At 36.0% G+C, this 23,776-nt stretch overlaps 1 protein-coding gene across 3 annotated transcripts in view; it reads right to left on the bottom strand.

Moving 5' to 3' along the window:
• Positions 1 to 23,512, bottom strand: part of LOC127857782 (calnexin-like) — a 51,433-nt gene extending 27,921 nt beyond the window's left edge. For all 3 annotated transcript variants that reach the window (XM_052394438.1, XM_052394437.1, XM_052394439.1), the window contains exons 1-7: positions 23,381 to 23,512; positions 11,917 to 12,074; positions 8,758 to 8,837; positions 6,366 to 6,489; positions 1,701 to 1,777; positions 1,122 to 1,203; positions 480 to 548 (exon numbers count right to left, since the gene is read on the bottom strand). In XM_052394438.1, coding sequence (XP_052250398.1) covers positions 480 to 548; positions 1,122 to 1,203; positions 1,701 to 1,777; positions 6,366 to 6,489; positions 8,758 to 8,837; positions 11,917 to 12,063 — 579 coding nt within the window. In that variant the 5' untranslated portion in view covers positions 12,064 to 12,074; positions 23,381 to 23,512. The remainder of the gene's footprint in view (positions 1 to 479; positions 549 to 1,121; positions 1,204 to 1,700; positions 1,778 to 6,365; positions 6,490 to 8,757; positions 8,838 to 11,916; positions 12,075 to 23,380) is intronic.
• Between the last annotated feature and the right edge of the window lie 264 nt (positions 23,513 to 23,776).

Below are 23,776 nucleotides of genomic sequence, written 5' to 3'. Positions count from 1 at the left end.
AGACTCACATACCAAAAATGAGCTCAATTTCTGAAAGGGTTGCGTAAAAAACCTCCGGAAAACAGAATGGTGGACAGAAAGACGGACACACAGTTCAACTGCTATATGCCACCCTACCGGGGGAATAAAAACTTGGAATCAAAGGTCACGGAAAAAATCTCCGATGCATACAGAAATGGCAATCACTTGCCATGGGCCATACTATGTACATGTATAACAATTTAAAGAAACAATAGACAACGAAATATAGTTTTAGAGTGTGGCACTTATTTCTGCTTCAAATACACTCTAGCTAAGGAACTTTCTGTACTCAAATAAACCACTGTTAGTTGCCTAGAGTACAAATCATGCAGTATAAAGTTTAAATCATTTATAGACTCTAACGATGTATGAAAACTGTACTGACAAACATTTTTCATTTCTAAAACAAGAAATTTCCTGAATATACAATATGAACCTGTACTAAATTATAATTGTACCTTGTGATCCAAACCACATTTATCAGGTCCAAACATCACTGTATATGGTGTTTTATCATGGAATGATTTCTGAAAGGATAAAAAACAATTTAGGGAAATGATTCTGAAACAATTAAACTGCACTGGGAAAGAAACTAGCTTCTCATTGAAGTGGTCAGCAAATCTCAGAATGCTTTTACAGATCCAGCTTTAACATATTTCATCACTCACTATGGAATCAACTTATTCACAACTTGCTTATGACAAAAGAACAAATTTAGGTTGAGCGTCTTTGATGCTACTATTCTATTGATACTATTGTATCTGACATAAATTATACATACAGGTAAATTTTCATGTTGAGCATTTTGTTACGTCATTGAGAAAGCCTAAAATCATATTCATATTTTTCTGGCGATTAAGACTTCAGCAAAACAAGAAAAGTAATTAAAGTAATTAAACAACATTATCTTACCACCATATCCAGGAATATAAATAAGCAGGAGCAAACAAGACTACGACCCTTAATATGTGGGGCGGACCCCTAGATGTTCTGAGAAAAACTTCAAAATTCTCAATAAAGTTTCAAAAGAACAAAGGTAAGCAAATAAGGTCCTAATACTAGTTATAACACCGATATTAATACATGTACCAGTGTCTTACTAGGTCAAATTTGTCAGTTTTGGTCAGAAGTTTCACATAGGCACCACCACAGTCAATGCCATTCTGGAACTTCACATCATATCTGAAATACAAACACATGATTTAAAGTTGAAAATGTATGACCTTGAAAACTTTTGCCATGCAAACATGTTCCTGATTTAGCAAATATAAATTTCTATTCTAATGATACAAAAATACCATCTACCCTAATATCTTCATACACATGATTGATGTTACTTTGATCACAGTTTGCAGGTCATAAGACAGCACATTTACAATAGTAAGACACAAGCAATCAAATTCAGAAAAACATTTTGATTTTGCAAGAACACCAGTAACAGAGTTTTTAAAACAAGTTTAAAACTAGACATACATGCACATGCATTAATTTGAAGAGTTATATTTCCATAGGCTAACTGAGGCTACTGGCATGCTTAGTTTATTATCCTGTTCATGGCTACTTTTGGGGTTTGTTGTTCTTCAAAAAATTTATGTAATCAGAGGTTATTACAGACCAAAAACATAAATACATACAAGGTTACATTAACACAGAGAGAGTAACTGAGAGAGTTAACTTACGAGACTATAAATGGTTTCCCTTTGAACTCAAATGGCCTGTCTAGTTTGCTGGCTACTGCGTGATGCTTGGCTTTTGTCTGAATTATTAAAACAGCAAATTTTATGCACAAGCATTCCCTTCTTTGTACCACATTAGCATTTTCAAGTCAGACCTGAATAATTCTTTAAATAAGTACAAGCATGTTACTACCATGCACATATAGAAAGATTAAGATGGATAATATAATTGATAACTAGCACAAACCAGGGCTAGCGCTGGCCCAAAATATCTTTAAGCCACCCAGAATCAGGGGGGGTCCGGGGGCATGCCCCCCCCCCCCCCCCCCCCCCCCCCCGAAAAAAATTTGGATCCTAGATTGTCTGTGTTGCGTTTTAGGGCCTATTGCCAACCAATTTTTTCATCTTCAAAATCTTACCTTTAGACTTTGCTTGTTTCGTCACCGAGTCTTTTTTCAGGATATTGCAACCTACAGTGAACGTGTTGGAATTCTGCACCTTAATGCATAGGTCACAGTACATTGATTTTGATTCATTCTCAAAACGAAGCCAATTATTATCAACTTTTCATGACTCTTAGAATGCTCTAGTTTTTTGTGTTTTAATTTTTATTTTTTTTGTTCAGACTCATTTTTCGTTCAAAGGACGCCTTAAGATTAAAGAAGCCATGTTAGCCTTAATGCCGAGCTAAGCCTTTATTTGTCAGTCAGCATTCCGCTGAAACATGACTGGCATGTATGTGCCCCGACCCGGGATCGAACCCGAGACCTCTGGATTTTAACGCAAGCGCCTTAAAGAAGCCATGTTAGCGACTGTACAGACAAAGTGGTCACTTCCATTTATATTGTAGACGATATGAATTACTCTTCCAATGTGTTACAAATTCGTAACTTTAATTAAACTTTAATTGCAATTAAACCGTGCGTGTTTTTCACCTTTTTCCTTTGATTAAAATACGCCGCTGTTAGTTAGCATAGTGTGTGAGTAAAACGATCAAATTAATTAATTAACACCTTTTATTTCAACCGAAAATCGGCAGAAAGTTGTAACATCAACGACATAGAACTAATTATTTAATTATCACTCTTTCATTTAGATCGATAGTCAGCTTGGAAATAATTAATTTATTGTCACGCTTATTTTCATTTTTAATCTTATGATACGACATTTGCGACCGGCCGCTATTTTGTTTGCAGACGACAATATTAACTGTGTATTCAAAGCTCCACCCATTTTTTCCGTTTCATTAAACAACGTCATTTCATGTGTACGCGAGCTCAGTTTTCATTGGGCAGCTACCATGGCACTTCAATAACAATAAGGTCAAGCGATGTCTCGATACAGGTTCAGACCGGTTTTCGTTCACTGTCCAAATTGCGAATACTTTCATTGAAACAAAGAGATAAATATAGAAAACCAGTTTCGGGTTAAAATGGCGGCTGTTTTTAATGAAATTTTACGAGATTTTAGCATTTTCGCAAATCGGATTTTTCTTGAGCCAAATTCTCAATATTTTCGCAAATGGCTCAAGTGGCGAACGACAGCGCGAGCCCTGCAATCTTGTTCAACATAGTCAACAGACATCCATGATTAATATTCAAACCGCTTAATTACAAGAAACTGTCGGAGACGGGTGATGCTCCCCAAAGTTTTTTTGTAACAATATTGCACTATATATTCAGATAAAAGGAAACGTCTTGAGGGGCATAACTTTATACAAAATAATACGATGGATGGTTTAGCAACTTAAAAATTTCAAAGGGCCATAACTCTCTAAATAAATCATCTAACCAGAACCCACAAATAACATGCCCATCTCCTCAAGGTAGTTAAGTTTCCCATAAAGCTTCATTGAATTCCAGTCAGAAGTTGGGGAGAAATAGCCCGGACAAGAATTGCACTATATGTACAGTTTATAGAAAATTTCAAAGGGCCATAACTCTGTGAACAAGAGCTGTCTCCATAGGATGACATATGCCCCCAATAAACGCTTTGATAGAAGTTATTGAAATGCACTAAGTGACCCCGTGACCTAGTTTTTGACCCAACATGACCCATATTCGAACTTGACCTAGATATTGTCTAGATACAACTTCTGACCAAGTTTGGTAAAGATCGGATGAAAACTATTGAATTAGAGAGCGGACAAAAAAAGTGGTTATTGAAATGCACTAAGTGACCCTGTGACCTAGTTTTTGACCCAGCATGACCCATAATCGAACTTAACCTAGATTTTATCTAGATACAACCTCTGACCAAGTTTGGTAAAGATCGGATGAAAACTATTTGAATTAAAGAGCGGACACGAAAAGTGTGACAGACAGACAGACTAACAGACAGACAGTGCCAAAACTATATACCCCCTTTTCTTCAAAAGGGCATAAAAATCATCCGACCATATCCAGGCTGATAATATTCAAATCTCCTGTTGGTAGTGAAGCTTCCCATAAAGTTTCATTGAATTCCGGTCATTAGTTGCTGAGAAATAGCTCGTACAAGAATTGCACTTAATGTACAATGGAAAATTTCAAAGGGCCATAACTCTGTGAAAAATCATCCGACGAGAACCGGCTGATCATATGCACATCTCCTCTTGGTAGTAAAGCTTCCCATAAAGTTTCATTGAATTCCGGTAGTAGCTGAGAAATGGCCCGGACAAGAATTGCACTCTATGTACAGTTAATGGAAAATTTCAAAGGGCCATAACTCTGTAAAAAATCATCCGACCAGAACCCGCTGATAATATGCACATCTCCTCTTGGTAGTGAAGCTTTGCATAAAGATTCATTGAATTCCCGTAATAAGTTGCTGAGAAATAGCTCGGTCAAGAATTGCTCTATATGTACAATATGTACAATGGAAAATTTTAAAGGGCCATAACTCTGTGACAAATCATCCAATGAGAACCGGCTGATAATATGCACATCTCCTCTTGGTAGTGAAGCTTCCCATAAAGTTTCATTTAATTCCAGTCATTATTTGCTGAGAAATAGTCCGGACAAGAATTGCACTATATGTACAGTTAATGGAAAATTTCAAAGGGGCATAACTCTGTGAAAAATCATCCGACCAGAACCGGCTGATAATATGCACATCTCCTCTTGGTAGTGAAGATTCCCATAAAGTTTCATTGAATTCTGGTCATTAGTTGCTGAGAAATAGCCCGGACAAGAATTGCACTATATGTACAGTTAATGGAAAATTTCAAAGGGCAATAACTCTGTGAAAAATCATCCGACCAGAACCAGCTGATAATATGCACATCTCCTCTTGGTAGTGAAGCTTCCCATAAAGTTTCATTGAATTCCGGTCATTAGTTGCTGAGAAATAGCACAGACGGACGAAACGGACGGATGGACGCACAGACACACCGATGGACAGACAAAGCGGCGAATATCTGCTCCCCCCCAAAAAAAATTGGGGGGAGCATAATGAAGATGATGTTCAAAATCTTTGTATATTTCAAAATTTACAAATATGTGCCAATCTAACTTGAACAGGCAAATTCGTTGAATTGATATCCCGCGATTATACTTCTGGACACAAAAGTATTCTGGACGGATAAACAAGGCCAATCTGCATCATCCTCTTATCCATATGTATACTCATACCAAGTTTCAATGAAATCCGTCAAAGCACTTCCAATATATGGCTTCGGACACACAAAAAAAGCATGTTTTCAAGTTACAAAGGGCCATAACTCTGTGTTATCCGATGGTGTACAATGCCATTTGGCGTGCATCATCCTCTTATCCATATATATACTCATACCAAGTTTCAATAAAATCAGTCAAAGCACTTCCAAGATATGGCTCCGGACACACAAAAAAGCATTTTTTCAAGATACAAAGGGCTATAACTCCGTTATTATCCTATGGTGTACAATGCCATTTGGCGTGCATCATCCTCTTATCCATATATATACTCATATCAAGTTTCAATGAAATCTGGCAAAGCACTTCCAAGAGATGGCTCCGGACACAAAAGTGCCGGACAGACAGACGAAAGGACGGACAACGCCAAAACAATATCCCCCCGCCTATGGCGGGGGATAATAATGCAGCAATGTTGACATCTGAGAATGGATCCTAATCAGAACCTAAATACAATATTTATTAAACATAATACATAATCATCATAAATATAAATTATACCAAAAGACTACAAATAAATAGAATTGGGATTCTATACATTGCAAACATTTTTGTCTGCTCTGCTTTAAAATATAGCAAATGGGAACAAATTCATTAAAATTGCTTAAAAAACATTACATGCTCTGAATTTGCACAAGAATATTATTGACAAAAAATAATCTGAAAAAACTATTGAAATTGCAGAACTGTCAGTGGTCCCAAAGTCATTGAGGTTCCAATCAGGTACTAATTCAATACAATTAAGATAGTAGATATTCAATACATTTAGTCACAAAAATGAAAAATGTTCTTGTGAAAAATGATTGCATTATGATCAAGGTTACTAGCCTACGCCCATTCCAGTTCAGAATCACAGCAAAAACGGCTTTATGGAGTTTGATGCTCATTAGTAATTTAGGGTTGGATATTAAGCCTTTTATACTTGAATCTATTAATTTTCTAAGGAGCTACACATGTCAAAGGGTGTACCTGAGTGGTAAGGGTTAAAACAAATAATGTCTGTATCATGTCCCACCTTGAGTACGAGTCCCAGGTCTCCAATCAGTGCGGAGTCCTTGGGTTCCTCCAGGGACCACTTGCCATCATACTTTGCCAGCTCCTCCTCTATGTTGTCCTTTTTGGCCTGGGAGGATGTCCACCTGCAAGAGGACAGATAGGTTTTCAGTTTTCAATTTTGTTGTGTCTGATTTTTTATCAGATTTATCAATGTACAAACTATACCAAAACCTCGACACAAGCATGAAGTTATCTGACAAACCCTGGGAGTTGGACTTGATGATCCTGCACTCTACTTAATAAGCAAATCAGAACGGTTTGAGGAAAAATGTTACTCGAAAATCAATCAGCAAGTTTGCATACCCCATTACATGGTTTGCTTGCATTTAATGTAGATCATGTGTTTTTTTTCTAGCAACATATCTTTGGGTCCATGATGTGCAAGTGTATCTTCAAACGGCTGTGGTGTTAGAGGTTGCTGATTTTTCATTTTGATAGAAAATTTCATATAAGATCAAGAATGTTTATATTTCTGTAGCTGAATGTATGAAATGTATGTCTGTTGAAAGCTGCAACTTTTTACTACATGGTTGCCAAGCAATAAAAGTCCCCTACTGTTTATCGCAGGATCCAACACAGTGCTCACGCTGCTGCCAGACATTGTTGCCAATGGCGATTATTTTATCCAACTGGCTATTATTTCTTAAAATTGTCTAGAAAAAATGGCGATTATTTTATCCGCATACATCAAAAAAATAATTGCCTCTAAAAGTTGTCCGGCGAGTGCGAAACGCCTGAAAATCGGGCCATCAAGCAGGAAAAATCGATAACGAGATTACCTGTGTACACACTCGATCATGTGTATTGTCATAAACGCGTCAATAACTTATGCGAAATCGTGGCCTAGAGCGTTTTTCTTAGTGTCAGACAGCAGTGATATATTTTGGAAAAAACCTTTTTAATCTCCCGGTGCTTTACCAACTATCGGTACTGTTAGTTCCATTATTTTTTCGCCAATTATAATATGTCATTATCGCCGCGAATATTTTCGGCCGGTTTTGTTTTTTACGCCGTTGAAAATTGCTTGATGAAATAATTATTAAATCGCCATCAACGAATTATCCCCGTAATAACCGCTGTTTGTCGTCTGCTTTAACATTTTTTGATGTGTGATAAATTGATAATGATTTCAATTTTTAAACAGGTAACCAGGTTAAAAATAAAACTGAAGCACACTTTTTCTCCATTTGAAGCATTTTAGCAACACAGCAACAATACAAATACCCCAATTTTAGTCAAAACGCTGCGAATTTTTCCCAATTCAAAGGGACCCGGCATATGCCATGGTCAGCTAATTTTAAAGAAACACGTGTTTGGAATTACACTGAAGTGGTGTATAGTAAATCACGGGCTGTGACGTTGTTTGATGAAAACATGATCGGCATTGCGAAAGTGTTATAGTTGGAATAAATAATTTGCATTTGATATTGGCCTCTGCCTACAATTAAGCGGCCGATGGCAAACGTCGTAATAAGAGATAAAGCAGTCGAACGATGTGCACCTTTTATTTAATCATTAATGTGCAAAACGCGTACAATTTTTCGGATTGCCGTTTTCGGATGCTGTATTTTTGTCGTCGATTATAATTTATTTTCGAAGTTCATAATAGAAAAAAATGAATGATGAATACACATGCGTTGATACGGAAGGTTTGGTTTATAATATTTTGAAAAGTATTCACCAGAAATTGCAATTGGAAAAACTATAATAAAACAGTATAATTAGTAAGGGCTCTGGGTGGGGTGGGGGCTCTGCCCTTTATTCTCATGTGTATGTAACTGTAGCTGATATCTGGTTTGTTAAGTGACACCCAAACCTCGATTGTATTCTTTATTGTAATGCCATGATAATATTTTATAAGAAAATGACACACTAATATTATGCTTGTTATATATATAATATATATACTTAAATTCAATAGATATACATTTAATAAAACATAGATAAAATGAGATAGATTGTTTTTTCCTTTTTGCCTTCAGTACCGATTTGCTGAAAAGTCCTGTTTTGGCTATTATTTTTTTAAGGAAAAAAATTATGGCTATTATTTTCTGAAGGCCAGTGTGAGCACTGCAACATTGTCAGCAACATTTCTAGTCTATTTGCTGTCAACCAGAATTCTTGACATAGGAATAGAATAAAATGACATGCATAATCTCCATATTGCCATCTGTCCATGTTTCAAGTTTCATGAAAAAATATGAAGAACTTTTAAAGTTATCGCAGGATCCAGAAAAGTGTGACAGACCGACGGACTAACAGACAGACACACAGAACGCAAACCATAAGTCCCTCCAGTGATACGATTTAAACAAAATTTAATCTTAACCTATTCCTTCACAAAAGCTTACTTTTTCTTGAAGTCTTCTTCACTGTCAAAAGATTCTGCAAAGAATGGTTTCTTTTGAAGACTGGGTGCTTGGTATCTTTGCTGAAAAATATGATACACAATTATTATTAAGTTAAATTTTACATTTTGAAATGTAAGTTTAGCAACATATAAAAATAAATTAACCTTCAAACGTACATGTAGCAAATGGTGTCATTAACTTGATGCATAGCTTTTTCTCATCATTGTGGGAATATGACCTATACCCATAAAATTGGATAATGTATAGTCTATTCGATGTCAAATTGGGAAAATAATATTTATTTATAACTTTTTTACAATAATAATATATATGTATAACTTACATAAAGAAGATCATTGTCAGCACACAGTGTTTTTTTATGGCAGTTTCGGTCCCCTAAAAAAGTATATATTTTCCCCCAATTTTGTAGAAAAAATCCCCTCCAAAAGTTATAAAAAAAATATAAAAAAATTATTGCAAAGAACTCTCTAATGATAAAAATATATCTCAAATTAATTTCATTATCCCCACGCTTTTTGAAAAAAAGGTGGGGATATTGTGGTGATCTCCGCCGTCCGTCCGTCCGTCCGTCCGTCCGTCCGTCCTGGCCACTATCTCCTCCTACACTAAAAGCACTAGAACCTTGAAATTTACACACATGGTAGCTATGAGCATATGTGCGACCCTGCACTATTTGGAATTTTGATCTGAACCCTGGGTCAAAAGTTATAGGGGTTGGGGTGGGGCCGCGTCAGAAATTATCACTCATTTTTTTAGGTTATTTTACATTTACTTCTTTATTTCTACACCGATTCACTTCAAATTGATACTGGACCTCACCTATGACAATACGGTCAATCTCAACCATGCATGGCCCCATTCCCAACCCTGGGGCGCCCCGCCCACATAGGCCACACCCACCAAAAATTTCCATTTACTATAATTTTTTCATTTCTACACGGATTCACTTCAAATTGATACTGAACTTTTGTCATGACATTAGGGTCAATCTCAACTATGCATGGCCCCAATCCCAACCCTGGGGCGCCCGCCCACATAGGCCACACCCACCAAAAAATTCCATTTACTATAATTTTTTCATTTCTACACGGATTCACTTCAAATTGATACTGAACTTCTCTTATGACATTAGGGTCAATCTCAACTATGCATGGCCCCATAACCAACCCTGGGGCCCCGCCCACATAGACCACACCCACCCAAAATTGCCTTTACTATAATTTCTTCATTTCTACACCGATTCACTTCAAATTGATATTGAACTTCTCTTATGACAATACAGTCAATCTCAACTATGCATGGCCCCATTACCAACCCTGGGGCGCCCCGCCCACATAGACCACACCCACCCAAAATTGCCTTTTACTATAATTTCTTCATTTCTACACCGATTCACTTCAAATTGATACTGAACCTCTCTTATGACAATACGGTCAATCTCAGCTATGCATGGCCCCATTACCAACCCTGGGGCACACCTAGGTCAAACATTCGGCGTGGGGATACGCGTCGGCCTCTGCCGCGCCATTTCTAGTTAACAACTAACAAAGTGTATAAAAAATTAATATGATTTTGAATTATTATAAAGAGTTATATTAAATTAGTTTTTCCCACATCTGTGGACTTTTCATATGAACTGCATTTTCCCCAAAATGGCCAGGAAAAGACCTGATGTATCTTTATTGTGTCGATATTTGTTGATAAAAACATTCCAATTTGGTCCATTTTATACATAAAAAATGCTCAAATTTGCCATTTTATTGATTAAAAAATCCCAATTAGACTCAAAATGGCTAGGAAAACTGAGACTGTGCACGAAGGCTGAACTGTCTGAAACTAATGTTGAAAAATCATTGATATATATTTAAGAAAAAGGACAAAGAAATTCAGCTGTGAATATTACATCCATACATAGATGTGTATTCATATAATAAATATCATAACATATAAAAGAGTGAATTTTTTATTTTCCCCTTTTCCTAAAAAACAACGCGCTTTCCCCTTTGGACGGGCCCCGCCACCATTCCCCTATAGGTGAAACAAGGGACAAAATTGTCACAAAACCAGGTTTTCATTGTGAAAAAAAATCTGATAAAGGGAGACAACTCAAACTGAACTTTTTAAATGAACAAACAAAATTAACCCCCTTTGTAAGTTTGTTTTAAAATAAATATATTTTTAGTCGTGGCGACCTTGACATTGGAGATATTGATGTGATTCTTTCGTGTGACACACCGTCCCATGATGGTGAACAAATGTGCCAAATGATTTTAAAATCTCATAATGAATGACATAGTTATAGCATAGACAAGCTCATTTATGGCTATTTTTTACATTTGAACTCAAAGTGTGACCTTGACCTTGGAGATATTGACGTAATTTTTTCGCGTGACACACCGTCTAATGATGGTTAACAAATGTGCCAAATGATTTTAAAATCTCACAATGAACGACAAAGTTATGGCCCGGACAAGCTTGATCCGCCCGCCCGCCAGCCAGCCCACCCGCATTCGCCAATCTAATAACCAGTTTTTTCCTTCGGAAAACCTGGTTAAAAAAGCACTGGCACAAAAAGATAGTTTAAATGCATGGTACAAATTAAAAACTCATAATTTCTACCTTTTTACAACTCTATTTCCAAACATGTGAAAGTCAAACCATCAATTGACAATTTTAGGGCCGAGTTTGGGGAAAAAATATACTTTTTTGCCGCTGGGAATATGACCGAATGACTTCTACAAGAGCACTGCTTAACGGGTGCCAACGCTTGGCTGTGGGTGCATTTTTGAATAAATGAAAGCTTGTCTGAATATTATTTTTTTTAGAGGTCACAGTAACATGACCTTTGACCTAGTGACCCAAAAATTGGTTTGGCATGTAGAACTCATCAAGGTGCATCTACATATGAAGTTTCAAAGTTGTATGTGAAAGCACTTTGATTTTAGAGCAAAATGTCAAAGTTTTAGCATGACGCCAGGCAGACAGCAAGCTGGCACTGCCGCCTGGCTATGACAATACCTCGGGTTTTCTCCGAAAACAGCTGAGCTAATAAAATAAACCAAAGCAATGCCCTGCAATAGCTATTTCATATACATGGAATAATATATGAAAGTATGAGGATACAGATGTTTGACCGACCTTTTCAACAGTGACAGGGCCTGGTACTGGTTCATCTTCCACTACTCCATCTTCAAGGTTATCATCGTCATCAAACTCAGCCTGGACCCCCAAGGATACCAACAGGATCCCCAACACCAGCGCTAATCCAAGCTGGAAAAGTCTCATCTTGCACTAAACTGAAAAAGAAGCAGGTATTTTTGTACAGGTTGCATCATCAGCCGTATGTTGGTTAACCATTTAATTTTGACTAACTTTTAAATTATTTTGAACTTAAAACATTTCTTACATTTTCTGCTTCACAAGCTCGTTATTCTCGCGCAGTGACTACCTCATAAGGTTGAGGCCTAATGCCGAAAATCGCCTTCATTCATTACTGACAGCTGGACGTCCGGAATTACACACTTTCATTCTGGGATGCTATTTTTGAAACTTTTGGCTGTTTTGGACATACTTGGACGATTTTCATCAAATAAAAGGTGTTTTATCATAGATGGACGCTTCCTGCTGGTTACCACAATGGCATATGTGTACATTGTTTGATCTTTTATGCTGTTGCATTGTGTTATTCAATACACCTGTGAAATCATCGTTGGATACCTTTTCTCTTATTATATATAAGGACCAAAAAAAAAAAAATCAAGTGCCTGTGTCTCGGGTTTTCTCTGAAAACAGCTGAGCTAAAAATAAAAGGCTAGATTGAACTTTACCAGTTCGCAGTGTCTACCACAACCAACAAAGCAGGGGTTTGGGGGGCGGTAGCCCCCGATACTAAGGAAATATATAGGACAAGGGACAAAATTGTCACAAAACCAGGTTTTCATTGTGAAAAAAAATCTGATAAAGGGAGACAACTCAAACTGAACTTTTGAAATGAACAAACAAAATTAACCCCCTTTGTAAGTTTGTTTTAAAATAAATCTATTTTTAGTCGTGGCGACCTTGACATTGGAGATATTGACGTGATTCTTTCGTGCGACACACCGTCCCATGATGGTGAACAAATGTGCCAATTGATTTTAAAATCTCATAATGAATGACATAGTTATAGCCCAGACAAGCTCATTTATGGCTATTTTTTACCTTTGAACTCAAAGTGTGACCTTGACCTTGGAGATATTGACGTAATTTTTTCGCGCGACACACCGTCTAATGATGGTTAACAAATGTTCCAAATGATTTTAAAATCTCACAATGAACGACAAAGTTATGGCCCGGACAAGCTTGTTCCGCCCGCCCTCCAGCCAGCCAGCCCGCCCGCATTCGCCAATCTAATAACCAGTTTTTTCCTTCGGAAAACCTGGTTAAAAACCTGGTTAATAAAAAAGATTATAAGGTGTTGCGTTAGTTGTTATGTGTAAGGTGTTAAGGGTTAGTGTACGCTGTTTGATGTTAAGTGTTGCGTACCGGTAAAGTTCAATCGTCCCAAATAAAATAAACAAGAGCACCGCCTTGCGGGTGCAGACCGCTCAATTATTTTCTTTTTAAAGGTGAAGGGACTCTCATTTTCAATCACAAAGGAGGGAGGGGTGGAGTGAAGAGGGGTGTATAGTGTGGGGGTGTGGACATTTATAACATTATTTTCCAAAAATGCGAAAAAAAAATGTGAGGGGGGGGGGATTCTTGGGTGGGATGGTTGGACGGTATTTCAAACATTAAATAATAAAAATAAATATTTGTGATTTGTTTTTTAACCGTTTCAAAAAAAAAATGATGGGGGGGGGGTGGGGTGGGGGGGGGGGGGGGTATAGTGTGAGGGTGTGGTGGTCATTTGTGAGATGATCTTAAAAAAAAAAATTTAGGGGGGGGATTCGGGTGGTTTGAAGTTTGAAAGCAATAGCCTTGATACTTAAGAAGTAAAGTGGATCGAAACACAAAATTTAACCATATATTCAAAGTTACTAAGTCAAAAAAGGGCCATAGTTCCGTAAAAATGACAACCAGAGTTATAGTTATGCAACTTGTCCTTTTACAGGGCTAGCGCTGGCCCGCGCCACCAGGGTCTTCCCCAGGCCATTTAAGCGCCCCTTGCCGGGGCGCTTGAATTTCGAAATCAGAGTCCCCAGGGCGCTTGAAATTTTCCGATCAGTGTATTCTTCAGTAAAAGAAAGTGGAGATTGTCCAAAAAAATCAAGGTTTCCCTATCAGTGTATCAATATTCCCTGTTTTAAAAGAGCACTCGGTACCTACTTTCACAAGTAATCGCCATAAACACCACATGGGGTAATGGATAATCAACTGATAAGAGAATAGCATGATGCGCGTGTCGATTATTCTAGCCACATTACACGGTCATTTAAATGCTGACAATGATGTATCTGGTAACTTTCCAGTCGTCAAACTGTGAAGTTCATCGTCCAATCGGTTACGCGAATGCTTATGAGGGCGGGGTTAACTATCGACCATTATTTTTGATTGACGTCGGGCATGAAGTAAGAGTTTATCGCAGCTTGATTAGCAAGAAGTTGTACCATTTGAGTAATATAAAACCGGTAATTAGTACAGTACAGAACATTAAAGACGGTTTCAGGCATCATCATCACACCTTTTTACTGTAAACAAGTGTTACCTATGACTCATAATTAATACGAGAAATTATTTGCAAGTGGTAAACAATTAATTATTATAGCGAGTAAGTTGTGCAAATGACTCCCGGTTACAATTATGTGATAATAATTTATTTAATTCCAGTACATGTATATTTCAACATGTCCATTTAAAGAACTGATTCACCTCGTTTTTCTGACATTTATTCGACACGTAATGCGCTTTAACAAATTTTCGTTGAATTATTTACGCACACTTGTAAATGTTTCGTCCGATAATCGATAGTTAGAAGACTGATGATGGCAACCGGCCGTGATCCTCGTGGACAACGTGAATTTCATGCATAATTCCGTCAAAACATTTATTCGACTCGTAAAGTGTGTAAACAAATTATCGTTTAATTTATAACGCAACGGTTAATATTTGTTGAAATCACAAATGGGAATAATTAAATTTGTAATCCGAAACCCATTACCGTAAGTCGATGTTAACGCGTTTTTAATCCGAAACACACTTCCGAATGTAAATGTTACCGCAACGTTATATATTTTTGCTTCAAATTAGCAGTGCAAATTTATTTTGTGTCGAATCTTTTTCTCAATTAGAAAGAGCGCGAAAATTGTGCAGCATATACAACGTTGCGTCTATTGCATACAAATGGCGTGTATTGAGCGTTTAAACAAGCACACAACAGGTCAGGGGATTGACGCATATTCAGAGGCAATATTTCATCAAATCTATAAATAGTCACTTAAAAAATGGCAAGGTTTGTGTTAAAGAAATAACTGAAAGCTTTTATCGTAAATATTTACCAGAAAGAGATTGATAGAAACGGATTAAACGGGATTATCAGGTAATAAATAGAAACATGAAAAATAGTAAGTATACAGTAATAGAGTCGGGTTGAAACGGATGTATTGGGGAATCGTTCGAGTCGGGATTTTACTATCTGTGCGGAAAAGTTTTATAACAATTAAACAATATAAAAAGAATATATTTTTAAATGACTGGGGGATTTTTTTTTAAGAGTCATAGCGCACCAAATGACGTCTTTTGACACTGTTTTTCTTTGAGTTATAACGCACCACAGAACGTAAATTGACACGTTAGATAAAAAAAATCAACGTCCCCTCCCGAATCCACCCCTGGTCGGCCCCAGGGCGCCTGAAAAAATTCCTGGGGAAGGCACTGCGCGCCACACAGATCTAGGGGGCCCCCCCCCCTGGAAAAAAATTTGGATCCTAGATTGTCTGTGTTGCGTTTTGGGCCTATTGCCAACCAGTTTTCGTTTCTCAATATTTTCGCAAATGGCTCAAGTGGGGAACGACAGCGCGAGCCCTGCTTTTACTGTACCCTTATGATAGTTTGCGAGTGCTCCAAGTATGAAAGCAATATCTATGATACTTTAGGGGTAAAGTGGACCAAAACACAAAACTTAACCAAATTTTTAATTTTCTAAGTATAAAGGGCCCATAATTCCGTCCAAATGCCAGTCAGAGTTACATAACTTTGCCTGCACAGTCCCCTTATGATAGTTAATAAGTGTTGCAAGTATGAAAGCAATAGCTTTGATACTGTAGGAATAAAGTGGACCTAAACACAAAACTTAAACACATTTTCAATTTTCTAAGTATAAAAAGGGCACATAATTCTGTCAAAATGCCAGTCAGAGTTACATAACTTTGCCTGCACAGTCCCCTTATGATAGTTAATAAGTGTTGCAAGTATAAAAGCAATAGCTTTGATACTGTAGGAATAAAGTGGACCTAAACACAAAACTTAAACACATTTTCAATTTTCTAAGTATAAAAAGGTCACATAATTCTGTCAAAATGGACGCCAGAGTTATCTAACTTTGCCTGCCCAGTCCTCTCATGATAGTAAGTAAGTGTACCAAGTTTGAATGCAATAGCATTGATACTTTCTGAGAAAAGTGGACCTAAACGCAAAACTTAACCGGACGCCGACGCCAAGGTGGTGACAATAGCTCATAAATTTTTTTCAAAAAAATAGATGTAGCAACCCCAGCTAATTTTTCATCAATATCTGTTTTTAAAGGCAATTGCATATTTGAAAAGAGCTCTTTAAGAGCTTTTCAGAACAGTTTTTCTTTTTAAAATATCTTAAAAAATAAAAAAGTTATGGGAATTTGAATATTGCTAAAATGCGCACAAATTCTGAATTTTCTCCCTATATAAAGTGAACAAGGAAGCGCGACATTCGCGGCACCGGAAATTCAAGTTCATACATTTTTACATAGTAAAATTGCCATAACTTTTTTATTTTTAGAGATATCTTCATGAAATTTGGAACATTTGTAGATCAATGTATACTCTGTTCAGTTAAGTATTATAAACCCTTTTTGTTATTAATACACACATGGTAATGATCAACACATTTAGGAAGCATATACATAATTTTATTAGAGACATAATTTTATTAGAGACATTATCTTTTTTTCGAAAGGCATCAGGCTAAAATATCTACAATTAACACATTTATTCACTCAAAAGCAATATTGGAATTACTTAAAATGGAAACCGGTTTTTAAAAGCAAATTTAACTAATTTAGTCTTAACTCTCTAATCAAATTTTCACAGGTGTTTGGGGGGGGGGGGGGGGGGGGGGGGGGGGGGGGGGGGGGGGGGAGCGGAATGTCTTTTCATCGTTTTGTGACGGGGACATGCACACATTCTATAACTTTCTAATCCTTGAAATAAATCTATGAATATTTCTTATATATGTTATATATGTTGTCTTTTGTTGGTGCCTCTTTCACATTCCATAACCATTCAAAATTCAAACAGTCAGGCACAAATCCAGCAGAAATAAGGAATTGTTTCTGAACCCTCTGAATGTCTTCTCGTAGAGGCCATTTGTACTGGCCAAGTTTTCTGGTGGTAGTCATGAATTTAACCACAAAGTTTTCTTTATCTTTAACTTCAAAATCCATACCAGGATACCAAGCATCCTGGTATGCAATTGCAACATATGCATTACAATTTAAAATTCTGCATTTAGATTCATCAAGTCTTTCACATTTTTTCACCGGACACTTTTCTTTAAATTGACAAGTTTTTTTTCTGGTCACATGTTCTTGAAACTTTGGTTTTGACATATTTTTCTGTTGATGATTTAAATGAAGGATTAAGATGACACTGTAAATTGAACAACACAGTTGAAATTTCCCCATTTTTTCTATATAAGTATTTATTTCAAGAATGAGTCCATTCTTCTGCCTGTTTATAGGCAACAAGGTTTCTTCCTTCTTCTAAAGAGAGGTTGTTATACCATTTTCATGACAGAATGGTCCTGGGTAGTCTGCCATTGACTTCCTAGATCTACTGAAAAAAATGAAAGAAAAGTCAGACCTACATCATCAGTACATGTATAAATCATGTTAATATGCAACTTTTACAGTGCAAAAACATTCTCACAGGCCAGTGGGGATATGCACATTTGGACAATTTCTACAACGTCGGGGCAAATTTATCGATTTAATCATGTCAACGATTGTTTAGATACTTAAGAAAACTTATTTTCATACATATAATTTACGGATAAAAACACCTTTGAGGGCATTTCATAACAGTAACACGGGGTTGGTTTTCCTACGATTCGATCGCACGAGCAAGTGCCCGTCCTTACATCGAAATTACATATTTGCACTGAAATAAATAATTAATCGAGTCAAAATCAAGGTTTCTAGAACTCACCTTTGTATTTAGAATAAAGTTGAACCACATGAAGATGTTTTCTATCGGTAACATGCTCAAAATCGTCGATAGAAAAACGTGTTTACGATGTGTAATCAGTTAATCAAAATGGCGGTTAAAGGTGAAAAGCGAGGTCGCCGCGTGACCGGAGTAAATTTGAATAAATTACTACGTTCGGCTTAAAATGCGGGAGGGTTCCTATTGTTTCCGACAAAAGATTTTTATATCAAATTAAACTTCAGAACATTCCCTACAATATGATATATGATGCATAGTTCGGAAATCAGTACTTTTTGTAAAAAATCGGCGACACTTTAGGGGACTATATCTTCGGTTCGGATGAACTTAAAAATTTGCATCAAAGTCATGAATGGAGGTCGTGAACTTTTCTAAATGGATTCGTCCATCTCATTAATATTCATAAAGTTTAAGTCACCCGCGAATAGGAACAAAGAGTACATGTGCCACGCGCCGAGTGCATGAAAGTTGATAATCACGCGCAACAGCGAAAAACCATAATATTTATTGTTTATTAACAGATAAAACTGGGTTATAGTGGGTAAAATACAAAAGTAAAACATGCATTTTGTAGAGAATTTTATTAGCTTTAAAATGAGACCAATTATAAAAATATTCATCTACAAATGTAATTTTAATCCCCAAAATGCCACAGGCGGTGTAGACTTTTCACAGTTTTCCAGATAAAATGTGGGATTATCGGAGATTAGCTGGGGTTGCTAAATAGATGAGCTAATAAAAAGAAATTATTTCTAGCTTTCATGGTATCATTTGCATGAGTTTGTGGTTTAGACAGGTACATGTTGATTAGTTTTTGCAGTTTCAGTGTTCTTTAGCTCTTGTATTGGTGATCACATTTTGCACCTATGGAACATTAACAGTGCATTGCAACTCTATCTGATAGTTGAACAAGCAAATTTGTTGAATTGATATCCCCCGCCTATATACTTCTGGACACAAAAGTGTTATATTCGACACTAAAAAAAGCATTTTTTTGAAGATACAAAGGGCCTTAACTATGTTATTATCAGATGGTGTACAATGCCATTTGGCATGCATCATCCGATTATCCATATATATACTCCTACCAAAGACCTATATATAACACAGATTGGAAACTTCGCGCCTTATCGGGCTATCTCTCGGCGGGGTCACGTGGTCGAGAAACTGATAAGAACACTTGGGATCAGCAGACGATTTATTCCATGAATCAATCGGAGTAGTCCGGAGATAGCCGGTGTATCACGATTGCGATAAGATAGCGACGCGTCAGTAGCAACGGCTACGATTATCGAGAAAAGTTATGCGAAAATGTAGAAAGGCGGCTGTAACTTGGTAAATAATGATCCGATTTTCATAAACTTAAGTTTCCTAGAAACATGAGTAATTATGTTTTTATAAAATCTCGATTTTATTTACCTACAATAAGAATTCATAATGCCGCGATCATTGAAGCAATTGCGCTAAGAACTTCCAAATCGCGGCGAGAATGCTGTTGAATAGTTTATTTGAAAGGCTTTGCTGATAAAATATTCTTGTATAATTTGGTATTTCAGACAGTTAAAACCTTATAAAATATTATTATTTCAAAAAGGATAGATATATTTGGACACATAGATCTAGGTCTCTGATTAAAACAACATTACAGTATAATAAATGCTATGATCGTTCGATCCAAAAACGGTTTTAGTTCGACTTATTTCAATATTGATTGTGTAGATTTTTTTCAATTGTTTAATTCTCTTTTTATTGAGATTTAATTCATGAGTTATAGGTTATTAAAGTTTTGTTTGTAATCCAGTTTTTTTCTTTTGGTAATTAAATTAAGCTTTCAGTATCGTGGGCTAGGATTTCGCGAAAAGAAAAAAAAACATTTCACGCGCGTGTTAATCGTCGGATCAATTAGCGAACTGAAGATGCATTGTGTGTTTTTTCTTTACTCGTGAGAATTAATTAAAGGAAGGGATTCTTACTTCAATTATCAGTTTGCGTTGTTGATTGATTTTAATTGTGTGATCAGTGGCCGCGGCCGGCGAATTCATTCTTTATATGTCATTGTGATGTCCAATTAAGGTAAGTCTTTGTTGTGAATGTGTTAGATTTTAATATACTTGTTTATAATAGTACGTTATAAACACAGTGAAATGCTGTATAAAACTGTTTAAAAAAAGGCTATTCTCGATTGTGTATCTTATAAGTTGGACATACTAGTACATATTTTGGATTTTACATTTTTAAATTCTGTATCATTTGTGTAATCATGTCGTGTAACAGAGACCCTGATTTTTTCGCTTGGAGTGATAGTGATTTAGACCTTGATGAGCTTTTTGAAGGGGACTATACTGACAATGACTCTGTTTGTACTGATAAACATAGTGTTAGTGTTGATAAGAAAGATATATATGTGTGTCCAATTTGTTCATGCGAATACAAGACTATATATTTCTTACTGTAAGAGGTTTTGCAATTACAAAACTAATAAATAAGAAAACTGAGAAAAGTGCAAAAAATGAAAAGAAAACATCCGCCAGCCTGAGAGATGCTTTAAAGTCACTGAATACCGGTAATTTGAAATAACCTGGGACTATAGGTCTGTACCAGAAGTTTAACATCAGGACTATCAGTATGGGAATATTGAAACTAATAACGTGTGCTCTGCTATTGCTTACGCTTTTAACAATGACAATTTGTGGTTTTTATAGTCATCTCACAGCATTGTACTTTCATCTAGTTCTTTTATTCATACCAAGATAAACATATTACCCAGAATAAAAATCTTATTTCTTCAATTTGAGGTGAATAATGACAAAGTTTTTCACAATGAACCAAAGCACGTTTGACAACATGTGTGTATAATAGGGTAAAAGAGCTTAAAATTGTACCATCTTTGTACAAGGCCAAAATCCTTTAAAATGAACATTATCCTCCAGTTTAATTAATTCATACCAAGATTAACATATCACCAAGCATAAAAATCTGACTTAATCTATTTGGGATGAAAAATGAAAAAGTTTATCAAAAAGAACAAAAACACGTTTGACAGCTATCTTGTACAACAGAAGAAAAGAGCTTAAAATTGTACCAACATTGTATAAGGCCAATCCTTTAAATGGAATATTTTCTTGTAGTTTGTTTAAATCTATACTTAGATAAACATATTGCCTAGCATAAAAATCTTACTTCAACGATATGGGATGAGAAATGGAAAAGTTTTCACAAAGAAACAAACCACTTTGGCGACAGGTGTGAAAAATTATTGAATGAAATAACAGTATAAAATTGTACAAAATGTACAAATGCAAAATCCTTTAAAATGACTTATTTTCGTCTACTTTTTATTAATCATACCTAGAATTACATATCACCAAGCATAACAATCTGACTTAATCGATTTGGGATGAAAAATGAAAAAGTTTATCAATAAGAACAAAAACACGTTTGACAGCAATATTGTACAACAGAAGAAAAGAGCTTAAAATTGTACCAACATTGTATAAGGCCAAATCCTTTAAATTGAATATTTTCTTGTAGTTTGTTTAAATCTATACTTAGATTAACATCTTGCCTAGCATAAAAATCTTACTTCAAATATATGGGATGAGAAATAAAATAGAAAAGTGTTTCAACAAAATACAAACCACTTTATTGAATGAAATAACAGTATAAATAGTACAAATTGTACAAAGGCAAAATCCTTTAAAATACCTCATTTTCGTCTACTTTTTATAAATCATACATAGATTAACATCTCACCTAGCATAAAAATCTTACGTTATCAATATGTGATGCTTAATGAAGAAGTTTATAGAAAAATGCTTCGGGCCTTTCAATTTTTCAAAAATTATCGAAAATGAACGAATCCAGTGTTCTCTTTCAAATTCCGATAAATTAATAATTAATTAGAATAATAACTACCAAAACCTAAAGAATTATCAAGGCAGAAAATAAATACTTATTTCTAATCACACACAAAATATTCAATATGTCTTTTTTCGGAGACCGACTTTGCTCACTACGTAAAGTTCGTAACGTTGCGCTTTCAGGCATTCATTGCTCTGCAAACTGACAACCGAGCGCTAAAAACACTAATTAACACATTAATATTGTTAATAACAATATCAAAATAATATAAACTAACCAGATCATGCTCAGAATACCCTACGACATCAAATATTAACGACTAATTACGAAGAATAATTGTTTGCTTTATAAGAAAATGGCCGACAGCAGCTGGAACAGGGAATAATCTACAGGTACACCGGCATCTCCAAAATCAATGTCACGTGACCCGCGTCCGCCGATAGATATTATCGCATATCGCTATAGCGGAGACGAGAGATTCCAATCTGTGTTATCTAGGTCTTTGCTCCTACCAAGTTTCAATGAAATCCGCAAAAGCACTTCCAAGATATGGCTCCGGACACAAAAGTGCCTATAGTAAAAAGCATTTTTTCAAGATACAAAGGGCCATAACTCTGTTTTGAACAAATAATGTACAATGCCATTTGGCGTGCATCATCCTCTTATGCATATATATACTCATACCAAGTTTCAATGAAATCCGCCAAAGCACTTCCAAGATATGGCTCCGGACACAAAAGTGCCTATAGTAAAAAGCATTTTATCAAGATACAAAGGACCATAACTCTGTTTTTAACAGATGGTGTACAATGCCATTTGGCGTGCATCATCCTCTTATGCATATATATACTCATACAAAGTTTCAATGATATCCGCCAAAGCACTTCCAAGATATGGCTCCGGACACAAAAGCGCCAAAACAATATCCCTCCGCCTCTGGCGGGGGATAATTATTGCAACTGGTATCCCCTGGTTATAACAAGGTGGTTATTTTGGTTAGTAGAGTCCCCTGAAAGTGTTTTTGTGGTATTTTCAACTTGTGTTTGAGTCTGCGTTGGGCCAACTTTCCTTCAAATATTTATATTATTGCAAACAAAAAATTCCAGTCGTTCCACATGAGCATTTCATACATAAACTTGCAGGTGCTTAATTTTTATTGGCAACTGCTTTTTCAAATAAACAAACGACAACACTTGAAAATGTACCGCTTCCCCACCCACCAATGCAAACAATGCGTTTTACGCCGGTTTCTTATCATGCCAAAGAAATACTTCAAGTAACATGCAAATATAATAACCATAATAACATAAAAATAATATACACAAAATTTAAATTTTATTTACCCTTTTATTCGATACTTTTGTAAGAGAAACTTCTACTATATTCCAGATTAACGCTGCAATGTACATAGGAAGTGCAAACCACGCGCAGCCACGGACATAAGCACGTGGATTGTTTTCATTGGTTAAAATACGATTCGATGGTCATAGTCATCTGTTTTTGATGTAAAACCAAGCAATCCTATCATCCAGTACTTTTTTTCGACATCAACGTTGAAAGTTATCAACAGCGTATATAAATTCTCATTTTTATGGACTTTCAATATTTGAATGTTATATTATATTATTAACATTGGAAATGAGATTTATTCAAATAAAAACGTTGGGAATGCGCATGCATTTCAATAATATTTACGTCTTACAATCGAAATTAAAACATAAATAATGTCACCTGAACAT

Source organism: Dreissena polymorpha, chromosome 14, assembly GCF_020536995.1.
Source record: "Dreissena polymorpha isolate Duluth1 chromosome 14, UMN_Dpol_1.0, whole genome shotgun sequence".
NCBI lineage: Eukaryota > Metazoa > Mollusca > Bivalvia > Myida > Dreissenidae > Dreissena > Dreissena polymorpha.
The sequence above is the reverse complement of the archived record's forward strand: the minus strand, read 5'-3'. Positions and strand labels throughout refer to the sequence as shown.